The following is a 13,861-nucleotide window of genomic DNA, read 5'->3' as shown; positions in this document are numbered from 1 at the left end:
ATGCTTGTTTACTACTTATTTTTATTCTAGGATCTGATGGCTTGGTCATTATGTTCTTTTTTTTTTTTTTTAACAAAAATGAATAATACATTATAATAAACTGTCTTAACTCCTTAAAGGCAGCCATAATATCTATCTATTATAGCTTGACCAGATCTGGATTTTTGAGGCTGATGCTGATATTTGAGAGTTTCAAAAATCAAAAATTACATGTTGGCCAACAGTAAAATAAAATACATAACATAAACAAACAATATGGTCCCCTAGACTTTTTGTAACCAAGATACACACTGAATTAGGGCTGCACAATTTATCGAATATTAATCGCGATCACAATTTTGGCTTCCCACAATTAAAAGGAACATGATCGTCTGCGATACTGACATTTAAAATGCACGTTCTGTTGATAGAAAACTCTGTTGCATATCACATCCAGCGCTTCCTAAACTAACAGCCAGCCACCAGCCGGTGATTGAGATGTTTTGGCTTCACTCTGGGTTATAGATATTATCTATACAACAAATGTGTTTATGATTAAATTAAGAGCATAAATATGTTTATCTAGCTCTTATTATTGCTAATTTTAAAGTGCACTTTAAAATGTAGCTAACAAAGGGGTAGGGTGAAATCACTGTATTTTTTCATATAGCAATATATATATAGCAGAAAAAAAATATTGCAATGTCAGTTTTTTTTCGAACATCGTGCATCGTGTGTACATTAGCAGGAATGTAACACAGCGTGGAAGTGAAAACAGTGCTCTGTTTATTTTAATGTGAAAGTGCAATAAAAACATGTCGCTAAAATCAATGAATAGTTGTGATATCAATATTGATCAAAAATAATCGTGATTGGCATTTTGGCCATAATCGTGCAGCCCTACACTGAATGGGAAATTTTACAGTGTAAAAATAAAGTGCACTCTGGAGGACTATGTGATGGTCACACTGTTACTGGTACAAACTGGTAATTAATTCTTCCCGAGTTTTGCCCTCTGAGTATTCCTTATGTGCCACAAAATTGAATCTAGAAGGCCTCATGCTCGTTTTAATCTTTAAAAAAAGACATTTAACTAGCAACTTCATTGTCCAATTCTCCAGTACGGCTACTTTTCACCCATTCACAGCCTCAGCGTAAACCCGACATCAGCAGTAATGACTGAGCAACACCAGGCGTCAATCAAAGCAACACTGTAAAATGGCTGTACTGTCTCCGACTCCCTCGAGAATAACCCCGCCCGTCCACACATAGAGGTGCAGCTCAGCTGAACATACATCACAAACTGTAAAACTACTGAGGTAACTACCCCCCAGCATCACTAGTGTGATGCACAGTGTCATGACAAAAGCCTCATCACTGACGGAGACAGACACAGGAACAGTGTGAGAGGACAGAGAGGACGGGAAACAGAGACGATAAGAGAAGGAGACAAAACACATACACACAATGCATGCACTCAAACACACTCAAACACACACACACATACACACACACACAGCTAAAATTACATTCAAGAGGGCATGAACTAGGCCACAGCTCTGCACTATGCAGGAAAGTGGTAGTTAGCTAAGTGAACAGAGGCTCGCGGAGACATAAAGGCTGAAGGCCAACACTGAATGTGGTTATGTGACTGAACACACAATACCATTATTGTTATGGTCTGATCATGACGTAGTACAGAGGCTAATAATCAGGATGCAATCAGGTTGAAAAAGAGACAAAAATGAGCAAACGATGAGATGAAAACAGTCGTCTTTACACACGAGAACAGAAATACTCCAATTTTGTACTACTAATAATTTCAACTATAAAATAATTAACAGATTGTACGATATCACGTCCCGTTAAACTGCTGCAAAACAAGTTCAACAGCTAAGGTTTTTCACACAGAGAATTTGGCAGGATTGGGGAGGACTGACTGACAAAGCGACTCACCAGACAACTAGTAACAACTTCACACAGTAAAAGCTGGCGAGGACAGCATTTAGCCAGTCCAGCAGCGAAACCAAAACTGACAGGCATGACTCGCACCTAATAAGCATTACATACTGGAGTTGTCTATTAAAAACTCCTTCTGCAAACACTGACTTCATGAAGCAGAATATTATGTACTAAAACAGTCATTTTATAGTGGTATTTTTCAAATACTTCACTTATTTAACAGCAGCAAACAGAGACAGCTATTTTGCCAGTTATATGAACACAACTTGTATAAATAACAAGACTAAGGGACTACAGCCATGTTAGCAGCTCTGTGAATACGCTGCTCTGAGCTAAACAGCTATATTAAACATCTTCATTTAACGTGTTAGCATGCTAACATTTGCTAATTAGCACAAAACACAAAGTACAGCTGAGGCTGATGGGAATTACATTAGTTTTGTGGGTCATGAAATGTATCAGGCAAAATTTTAAATTTAACATGATGATGGCGTTAGATTAAAAGTTAAAGGTGTTAATTGCAAGATTGGGAGCATTTCTATTGCCTTCGTAACAGTGTTTACCTGAGGGGGAACCTGGAGGGTGGGTGCTATGCTTCCGTGACAGCACCGTAGGTCGGGACAGCATTATCAGCTGTAACCGCCGTGTGTGCATTGCAGAGCGTTGGCATTTAGCGAGCCAGTGGGGCATGCTCACATGCATTAAAAGGCTCATGCAGCCAGCCCGGCGATGTCAACAAAGCACGGACACACACACAGAGGGAGAGTGACTTCATTCTCTGCTCTGGTAGACATTACTTCTACACTATATCTTTACATAGAAAATAGTTGATTGCTGCGATATTAATGCTCTGAATATTGACTACAGGTATATTGCACCTTTAAGGGATCACCAAAGTTACTACAGTTTATTTATTCATACATGAATAAGTGCACCAAATTCATAGCAATCCATGGCAATACTTGTCGAGACATTTCACTCAAGTCACAAATGCCAACCTTATGGTGGCGCTTGAGGAAAAGTGACCCAAGTCAGTAGAATTCAGCCTTTGAGGACCATGAATGTCTGCACAAAATTTTGTGCCAATCCATCCCATAGATGTTGAGATGGTTCACAGAATAAGTGACAAAAATGTACCTGCTGGTGGTGCTAAGAGGGCGAGGACAACGAATGTCATATATCATGGAAAAAAATGCAATAGTTGTCGAGATATTTCAGAATGAACCGTCACCACCACCCCTCGAGCCAAACCATTGGCCTGTCGAAAAAAGTATCCCTGACATTCGTTACGGATATTAGGTGATATCATAAACTGTATACAAGAAGTAGATGTAGTCACTGTAATGTCATCCATTGGTTTCTGGACTGTCGTTTTGAAGCCTCGAGTTCGGCATTTTGGCCGTCGCCATCTTGGTTTTTTGCAACCAGAAGTGAAACGAGAGGGTGGAGCTATGCACAACCAAACGCTGAATAAGACAAAGTTTAACCCAAAAACACAGACTACTCCCAGACCGGTCAACGCCGTGGTAGCGACCTGTCAATCACAAGGTAGCCACGCCCTAAAGCATACCCTGCTTTATGGTCTATTTGACTGTAAATGGGACCATAATTTACTAAATGAACATCATTCTGTACTGAAGAAGACTTGAAAATAGCGATTGAGACCATAATGTTAACAATGTTTACTGAGGTAATAAATCAAGTGAGAAGTAGGATCATTTCCTCACAGACTTCTATACAATCAGACTTCTTTTTGCAACCAGAGGAGTCTCCCCCTGCCGACTATTAGAAAGAATGCAAGTTTAAGGCACTTTCTCATTGGCTTCACTTTTCAGAGGCAACAGAGGACCCCCCACTGGGTAAAATACAGGACGTTAAAGGAGAATTTGGCATCAGCATTTGTTAAATCATCAAAAAGTGACAGATGAGTCTCGATTAAATCTAGATCATATTTTGCCCATTGTCTCTAAAAACCAACACTTGTATTTCTCACAAGTGATAACATTTGACAATGCTGTTTTTGCTTCGAAACATATTCATATTTATTCACATGGTCCAACAGTCAGATAATGTGCTCTGGCAGTTGTGTTATTAGCGAAACATTTAAACATGCCAACGCCTCAACCAAACAGTTGTCTGTTACGCAATGGGAAAATAACAAGTTGCATTTATTATTAATGAAGCCAGAGAAAGCTGTAAGCCCATTTAATGACACAAAGCTAAATTTTGGTGTCATTTACAAACAATTCAATGTCGCAGGCCTCATTTTCCCAGAAGGCCTGAGTATTGTGGCGTTCAAATAGGCCTACACATTACACTCATACAGCGCATACAAACAAAGTGGCATTACACTGTGGAGGTCGTTCAGCTTGGCTGTAACAAACAGGCCCTACACATTAGGCCTTTGTGCTTCCAGAAACATCAGCCTCTTTTTTTTTTTTTAAACCGTGCCTGCAGCACAGCCGAGCGCTGCAATGTGCTGACACCATCATCAGCTATTCTAAACCTTTTACCACAGCTATATTCCCACATACTGGAAAAGAAAGGAGGGAGAGAGGAAAAAAAGGGAACAGCTAATTTTCATTTATCTTCATTTACAAGAGGTGTGTCTAATTTTCAGTGTGGGTTAAGATGATTTGTTCAGTTTTTTATGCATATTGTGGATATCCTGATTTGGTTTATGCTCTGGACCTCATTCAACACAGCCAACCTGCCGCTGATGATCCACGGACGAATGGCTTACGATCCCCTGGGTAGCATACAGATTGTGTAGTAGCAGCAGCAGTGTAATAACACATTATCGATTTAAACTTGGGGAAATTCATTCATCACTGTACAACTAAAGCTGGCCAAGAAATAAAAAACTGTACTGTTAAACTTGGAGGCATAAATTCAGAAAGTACGAGCCTGAATTGCTGAGAGCTTGCCTGTGATTTTTGTCGAGCTTGACAATTTTTCAGACGACTATTTAATCGGATCATCACACATAATGTCAAAAAGACTATTCTATCATCATCAATCAATCTTTTAACATTACAAATTAAATAAGTCTGGTCCAAATACCAAAACACAATGCCTGTATCATTCATCACCAAGCACAATACATGAAGAGATTTTCTGATAAGCAGAGCAGATTAGACACACCATTAACACAAGGTTAACACCGAAGACAACAAATATAGCAGCCAGCTGAGAGACAGCAAGTTTGCAAATTAATATTTGGCGAGGTGCCTTCAAGCAAAAAAACGACTGGAGAGGTTATCATCAAACAGTGTAAGTCAAAGAGGCTGAAAGCTGCATTCAGGGAGGCAGAGAGCTCAATGATGTGGCCATCACTGGAGCTGCTCCACAATTCAGGGAAAAAAGTACAGCAAGAGCTAATAAATGCACTTTTTAGAAGACACTGAGAAAATACTAGGGCTGGGACGATTCACCTATCTCTCGATTGGATAGTATCACGATTGGGTGCCGATTCGATATGTATTGCGTTTTTTAAGTATTGTGATTCAATATTACGATTTATTGCGATTTTTGTTAACTTGTTCAAAACTAGACCTTGGGAAAAAGTTGAATCATACACTTCTAGGGACTTGTAATTTGAAAATATCTATATCGATCAGTAAAAATGTTTGATTTTCAGCATGTATATAGTCAGAGATGTCCTGAAGTCAAATATATCAGTAGTGTCAGGCATTATTTATTACATTGTTTTCCAGCAACCCAAAAATCAAAGAAGACATTTCCCTCACAAATTAGTAGTATTTTCCTTTAATTTATAAGGGACATGTAATGTTTTATACTTATGGTGAATATAATCCAATCAATATTATTTGCAGATATGTATTTTGTATAAACAGCTCCCTTTGTTAACACCTTATTTTGAAAACTGAACGTGTGTATACTTCCGCTAACTTCGCCAAGTCTGTCGGTAGCTTTTACCGTTAGCTCCGTTCTTTTTATACATCCATGGTCAGCTCCATCGGGGCTGTTTGAATGTTTTTAACATAAATGTCAGTATATGGGTGCTCTACAGTTGTAGCGTTGGCTGATTTGACCACGGAGATCAGAGTGACGGCTGGCTTGACCGTTACGATACGATAACGTTTCCTGTCCATGACAGAGTTAGCATGCAGCTTTAGCCATGATGTCTAGCTCTGCTTTTCCTGGCAATGTGTGAAACCCAAAGTGTTTCCATACTTTACAGTATGTGTTGTGTTTACCACGTTGGATTTAACATGTGAGGGTGCAGGTTTGTTTTGGTTGATGGATATGACGTCACGTTACTCAGACTACAACAATAAAAGCGGTAACTTCCTTCTACCTCTGCATAGACTCAAATGAAGCACTTATAACGATTCTGGCATTAAAAAATAAATTTCAAATTTGTACAAAAAAAAAAATGCACTACATAGGTGAATCGATTTTCTTTCCCCCCACCTAGAAAATACCAGGCCAGCATCACTTGACCAAGCAGAAAAAAGGACAACCAAAATGACTGGGGATGCTCAATATAAGAGCTGCAATGAAACAGGATCACCTGACAAAAGGTTACTGTAACACTAGAGAAGGGTGAGTTGAGATAGAGATGGTTGACACCCTTCACTCCCTTGGGCACTGAGATGATTAAATCAGTTTAGTCAAAGTGTCATTTCAGGACGCGCGTCTGCACCAGCTGACAGCAGAAATGGGTCACTTTCAAAACTGCAAACAGTTGAGAACTGCAGCGGGAATCAAGATCTGCATGACGGCAGTGAGCGATACCTTGGTCGAACGATGCTGAGTCATCTGAATATTTCCATCTACATGACCATCAATCAGATGACCCATAGACCACGAGAGGAGGATGTCTTTTTAATTACTGCCAGCTTCTTAAGTGCACTGACACTGAACTGCATCGGAGCACATCTATAGGCCGCGGGCTGCCGACTGGTATGCACAGTATGCAGCTGCCTTGCTGCATGCGGTCAGTGCACCATCCACATTACATGGTTAGACGCTGCATGGCAGGTATGCAAGGGGTCAGCGGTGTCATTACTCATACTTGTTTTGCACTTAAAGCTGTAGTGGGTAGAAATGGAGCAAATATGATTAAAAAAATATGTTTTTATAAAACGGTCACTATATCCTGACAGTAGTGCATAAGACATGTAATGTGAAAAACATCATGTCCTCCGGTGCTCCCAATGGCATCTGCAAGATTTCTGTACGTGTCCACAGCCGCCGTCCTTTCCACATTTCCCTTTCATGTCTGTGTAAGCAGCTGTGCAATGCATTCTGGTAGCGTGGCGGCACGATTCGAGAGACGGACCGTCACAACGCCCGCTCCTCATTTGCTTAAAGTTGAGGTCTAGGCTACATTATGCAAATCACGGGCGTCCAACGCGACTCACCTCCTCTGGAAACTCCAGAGAAACTTTTAAACTAAGCCTTGTCGATCCAAAATAAAGACAGATTCAGCAACCACATGGCTCATTTCTCGCATAAAATGTTTTCAGAAACACATTTCGGTGAAGTGCTTTCGTGAAATGAGAGAAGAAAGTTCCCAAACGTGCCGCCATATTGTTTCTGGTTTGAAAGAGCAGCTGTCAATCACTCACTAACTATGATCAAACCTTCAAACTAGGCAGCGATGATCAAATATGAATCAATATTCTGTTACTGTAATGACTATTTCTTGCCTCAAATGTTTTCAGAAACATCTTGTAGTGTACTCTTAAAGGGACTGTTTGTAAGAATCAGAAATGCTTGTTAACATCGCTCAACACAGTGAGGCGACATATGTCAGCTAAAACCACAATATCACTCTATATTTCACCTGCTTGGCAGTAATGTTAGCTGACCAGACGAAGATCTCTCCATGAATCGATGCTGATCCTAGTGTTGGCTTTTCCTGCTTCAGCTTCCCGACCGCGGTCAGAAGGAACAGAGGAGACACCTGAGTTTTGGTCGGAGACGATAACGTTTCTCGCTGCGGAGCCCCGTCACTTCACAAGACACGGGAAACCTCTGTTGGTCTGGAGGAGCTGCAGCAGTTATTTCTGCACAAACATCCACTGTACATTAACTAGATATTCTCAGAGCTAAACTAACTCTTCTGCAGTGTGAAGTGTGCGCGCATGCACGTTAGAGTGGAGCGAAACAGCGAGAACGCGTGCAGTGTGTTAGTGAAGGCAAGCAGGCAGGCAGAGGAGCAGAGTACAGCAGAGACTCCGGCCCTAGAGACCAAAGCTACGGTCTCCCCCGCGGACTACGACCGCGGTCGAGACCAAAGCTACGGTCTCCCCCGCGGACTACAACCGCGGTCAACACTGCTTAACAGACAGGCTTCATTAGATATAACTTTGCGTTTTTTTGGTGCTTCCGTGTAGTTTGTGTTAAAGTCTGAGTCTGAACAGCGTAGCCACACATGAGCGCGCATGGGACACCGACCTGGATTGATATACACGTGTAAGGATGGACATCCCTAGAATCAATATTCTGTTACTGTAATGCCTATTTCTCGCCTCAAATGTTTTCAGAAACATCTTGTAGTGTACTGTTTTAGCTTTAAAATGAGAAAGTTTGTGACCCCGCGGCCATATTGAGATCAGTTGAGGAAATACCAAGCACCGCCCACCAGCCGGAGCACAACCAATAGCAACGCTCTCTCTGTCTCTCTGAAATGGCCTGTGATTGGCCATGTCTCCCATCACAGGCTAGATTTTTTAAAGCCATGAGGAGGTGCAGAAGTCTCTCAGAACACTTGAATTACAATATGCTGAAAGGTTATTATGGGATTTTTTCCCAATGATGCTAAAAATGTTCTGCCTACTGCTGGTTTAAGGAAGACAGACAACATTAGAGTAGGAATGTAGGAATGCCATGTTGAGATCAGTTGAGGAAATATCAAGCACGCCCACCAACCGGAGCACAGCCAATAGGAACGCTCTCTCTCTCTCTGAAATGGCCTGTGATTGGCCAAAGTCTCCCGTCACAGGCTAGATTTTTTAAAGCCATGAGGAGGTGCAGAAGTCTCTCAGAACACTTGAATTACAATATGCTGAAAGGTTATTATGGGATTTTCGCCCAATGATGCCAAAAAATATGCAGGTTTAAATGCATAAAATAAGAGTATATATATGCAGACAGACATCCATACATACAGTACTTCACATCCCATCCTTTGACAGCAGATGCAGTGCCCTCATTAGAGCAGTGGAGGATACCTGTGGTCCTATCAGTGATCTCTGACAGCCCGGTGAGGACTCAGACAACTGGTGGTGGTGGCCTGCCTGCCTGTCTGTCTCTCCTCTACAGGGGCTACAGGTTATCTGCTGCAGTGCATCTTCCACCGGTTAAAAAATAAACCAAAACTCGCGCTGTATCTTTAAAAAGAAAAGGCCCCGTCAACTTAACAGCAAAAAACTTTGTTGAAGACAGGCCTACTGAAGACATCTCGTCCTCCCAGAAGCTGCTGTATGTATATACACTCTACTGTATAGCTCAGTGATGGGCAGACCCGGGCTAGTGTGTTGTAGCCCCTTCTCCTTTATGCGTCTCTTTCTTTCCCCCATTCTCTCCATCCCCCTCCTCCTCTCCTCCTCTCTCTCTCGACGCCATCTGTTTGTGGCAATGAGAGAATGTGGAAGTAAAAAAAGAAAAGACGACATTTTGACTGTTAGTTGTTGACCTACATCGACCGTTTGTGTTTCACCAGTATAGCGTTTTTAAAAAAAACAGCGGTTTGAAAAAAACAGCCGTTTTTAAAAACGCAACGGGCTATTTAAACCGCCATAGCTGCATACATGTTTCTGTGCTGGTCACAGGAGGAATTTAATAAGTTACGGTTGAAACACCTCCTCCTCCACCTCCTCCTCCTCAGCCTCGCCGGGGCCGGACAAGTCAAACCCCTCACAGCGGCTAACATATTACATTTCCCCCTCTATCATCGTTAAAAAACATTAAAAAATCAGCAACTCACCTGATTCCAAAAGCGGTTTATGGTGGCGGCGTGATTGTGGGTAATATTTCAGTGTGGTAAAGAACAGTTAGGACGGCGGGTCCCCCCGGTGAGAGTGTGTGTGTGTAGCAGGAAGGAGGGAAGGGAAGGCTGAGAGGGGCTGACGTGAATGAATAAACAACTGAGCTCCTCCTCAACGACACAAGTAAAAAGGCGGAATGTGGCTGACTTTAGTGCAATTCACCACTATAGCCATCAAACATCCTCTTTAATGTGGTCTTTATTAAAGGAATGCTGATGTTTTAAACAAGCTTTTACAGCCTTTCATACTGACTGTTATTACAGCATGCCTAGATGCCACATCATGGTGCTGATTTAACAAATGCCTTTTAGATCATCTATTATTGTTTTATTTTAATATTAAGCAACAAAAAACTAGACATTTTTTACTGTAAAACACATATTTTGTATGGCATTAACAAAATCCACCAGGTGGCGCTGTCTGCACCCTACAACAACAGGACTGGATTTGGCATGAGGACTCCATTAAGACCCCCATCCAGACATGTCTTAAAGGTCCCATATTGAAAAAAGTGAGATTTTCAGGTCTTTTACATTATAAAGCAGGATTAAAGGGACTGTTTGTAAGATTCAGAAATGCTTGTTAACAGCGACACCTGTGGCCGTTAAGTCAACGAAAGTCAGCGTCGGGCTCGCGCTTGTGCTCGCTCTACATAAACATGAACGGCTGACGTGAATGAAAAAACAACTGAGCTCCTCCTCAACGACACAAGTAAAAAGGCGGGATGTGGCTGACTTTAGTGCAATTCACCACTATAGCCATCAAACATCCTCTTTAATGTGGTCTTTATTAAAGGAATACTGATTTTTTAAACAAGCTTTTACAGCCTTTGATACTGACTATTATTACAGCATGCATATATGCCACAACATGGTGCTAATTTAAAGATGCCTTTTAGATGATCTATTATTGTTTTATTTTAATATCAAGCAACAAAAAAATAGACATTTTTTACTGTAAAACACACATTTTGTATGGCATTAACAAAATCCACCAGGTGGCGCTGTCTGCACCTTAACGACAGTATTGAATTATGGCATGAGGACTCCATTAAGACCCCCCTCCAGACATGTCCCATATTGTAAAAAAGTGAGATTTTCATGTGTTTTATATTATAAAAGCAGGTTTAAATGCTTTATAAATACTGTTAACTATCAAAAAGCTCAATATACAGAGAAATACACACAGGCCGTAATCAGAAATTGTGTGTTTTGAAAGAAGCCGTTAGGATTTCTGTCCATTTGTGATATCACAAATATACAATTCAATTCAATTTCAATTCAACAATATTTAGACCATTACACAGTTTTAAACGTAAACATTCTAAATTTGTCCCAGTTTATTTCCTGTTGCAGTGTATGTAAATAACATCAGCTGACAGGAAGTAAACATGGACCCAAGCTGTTGCCTAGCAACGCAACTCCGTTGCAATTCAGTTGAAATGAACTAAAACGGAGCGTTTCAGGCAAGAGAGTAAATACAGGTATATTCAAGCAGACAGCATGAGGAAAATAAAGTTTTTTTTAAACATTGAAGTATGTAAACATGTTCTAGTAGAAACCCAAAATACAAGTATGAACCTGAAAATAAGCATGATATGTCCCCTTTAAGATCCCCTCCAGACATGTTATAAAGGTCCCATATCCTGCTCATTTTCTCATTTTTTTACCATTCAAATTTGGCTGGGTGGTTAGTAACACATTTTTTCTGGTGGTGTGACAAACCCAGAATGCATATTTATTTTTTACTTTACACGGACTTTAACAGTATTTATAAGGCACTTAAAACTGCTTTATAATTTAAAAGACATGAAAATCTCACTTTTTACAATATGGGACCTTTAAGACATGTGAAAATACTTTGCTTTGTATGCTAATAATTTATCTGATATTCAATAAAGGCATATCTTATCTTATTCAAAACAAAAAGATTGATAAACTCAGTGGTGGAGCGTAAGTAGGCTACATTTAGTCCTGTATTTAAAGCTGCAGTGGGTAGAAATGGAGCAAATATGATTAAAAAAAGTATTTTTTTTATAAAACGGTCACTATATCCTGACAGTAGTGCATGAGACTGGTAATGTGAAAAAAAATTCTCCGGTGTCCTCCGGTGCTCCTAATGGCATCTACAAGATTTCACAGACCGGAGGAAAACAACCAATCACAGCCGAGCTGGAGTCTGCTGTTTATGAGCAGCTGTCAATCACTCACAAACTCCGATCAAACGGTCAAACTAGGCAGCGCCAATCAAATATGAATCAATATTCTGTTACTGTAATGCCTATTTCTCACCTCAAATGGTTTCAGAAACATCTTGTAGTGTATTGTTTAGCTGCAAAATGAGAAAGTTTGTGACCCGGCAGCCATGTTGAGATCTGCTGAGGAAGTACCAAGCACCGCCCACCAGCCGGAGCACAGCCAATAGGAACGCTCTCTCTCTCTGTGAAATGACCTGTGATTGGTCAAAGTCTTCTGACATGTGCTAGATGTTTTAAAGCCTAAAAAAAAGAGCCGCAAGGAGCTGTCTCCTCATGGTTTATGGTGTCAGAAGTCTAATTATCTCTCAGAACACTTGAATTACAACATGCAGAAAGGTTATTATGGAATTTTTGCCCAATGATGCCAAAAACGTGTTGCCTGCTGAAGCTTTGAGACCCCCTCCAGACATGTTTTAAGACTTGTAAAAATAGGCTTCTTTGCTTTGAATTATTATAATTTGGTTATTCAATAAATGCTAATCTTATCTTATTTGTATTCAACCAAAAAAGGTTTGATAAACTAGCTCAGTGGCTTTCCCCAGCAAAAAAAAAGGGAATCATTTATTTTCACTTTAATTCCATCCAAAAGTAACACAATGACAAATGTATGTTTGGTCATGGGTTTCATACACATTCTGTAATAAAACATCTTAAAGCAAAAATCTTATCAAATTTGGGTTTGTGGTCTAATTTGTATCAGTTTAGGGGTTCTTGACATGAAAAGGTTTGGGAGCCACTAAACCTACAAATTCTAATCTATGAATAAAAAGTTTCACTACTGGATGTAACTGAAAAGTCCAATCTCTGTGTATGTGGACCAAGGACTTCAAGTATCCACATCACATTTTATGTAAATTGCCTACTGGACCATCGTTGGCTTCCAAACCAGTTGTGGTGTCACAAAATCCTCCTTGTACGTACACAAGTTGAGCACAGAGAAACAATTCAGATGTATTGGAAAACAGTCTTCTAAAATCTGCTTGTACGTCATTCTGAAACAATACGCAAAACAGATTTTTGAGTGAAGGGGAACTTTGAAAAATAACGGTTCAGTTGACAGGTAACAGTTGTTTGCCCACAAATTGGGATTTGAATCTATATAATGTGACTGTGTGAACACATTTTATCCCCACAATGTGAGAAATAACACACAGAGACAAAAACAACTTGTGACAATAACTCATTTGCATTATTTAATTAGCTCACTAAACCTAATTCAGAGGAAAGCTGTCACCTATATATATTTTTACTATTTATTATGACAAGATTATACAGTGAGTACCAGATCTTCACAGAAATATAATTGCTTTTTGTCTGGTTGTTTTTGGATTAATTAATGTAAAGGATAATTGGAATAGATGGAGGAAGTGCATGAGATGGGAAAATAGGAAGATTTCAGATAAGAACCCAGCCTTTTAATACCCCTCAATCAAATGACAATGATTTGATTTATACCAATAAAAGATGTCTCCTGTGTCCTCAAGTGAGCCGCTGATGCTGTTTTGATTGAATAGATTCAGAAACTGTGAATTATGAGTAAAAGTTTTGAAACTAAAAACGTACAATTCCGACACTAGAGGGCGCAAGCACTCCACTGAACTTGTGTGACTTGAGCATTAAATGTCTTTCAGTGTCCAAATGA

At 40.1% G+C, this 13,861-nt stretch overlaps 1 protein-coding gene across 5 annotated transcripts in view; it reads right to left on the bottom strand.

The window, feature by feature from the left end:
- Window positions 1–13,861, bottom strand: part of znf710b (zinc finger protein 710b) — a 51,061-nt gene that overhangs the window by 24,511 nt on the left and 12,689 nt on the right. The window contains exon 1 of one of the 5 annotated variants that reach the window (XM_037757701.1): window positions 9,902–10,054. The exons of 1 other annotated variant lie outside the window; for it this stretch is intronic. Coding sequence is in view for 1 of the 4 variants with exons in the window: in XM_037757700.1 (XP_037613628.1) it covers window positions 9,089–9,100 (12 nt within the window). In the remaining 3 variants the exon portion in view is untranslated. Of the gene's footprint in view, window positions 1–9,083; window positions 9,754–9,901; window positions 10,055–13,861 lie in introns of those variants that run through there. 3 more of the 5 variants (XM_037757709.1, XM_037757702.1, XM_037757700.1) reach the window with 3 other exon arrangements.

Source organism: Sebastes umbrosus, chromosome 2 (genome assembly GCF_015220745.1).
Source record: "Sebastes umbrosus isolate fSebUmb1 chromosome 2, fSebUmb1.pri, whole genome shotgun sequence".
Classification (NCBI taxonomy): Eukaryota; Metazoa; Chordata; class Actinopteri; order Perciformes; family Sebastidae; genus Sebastes; species Sebastes umbrosus.
The sequence above is the reverse complement of the archived record's forward strand: the minus strand, read 5'-3'. Positions and strand labels throughout refer to the sequence as shown.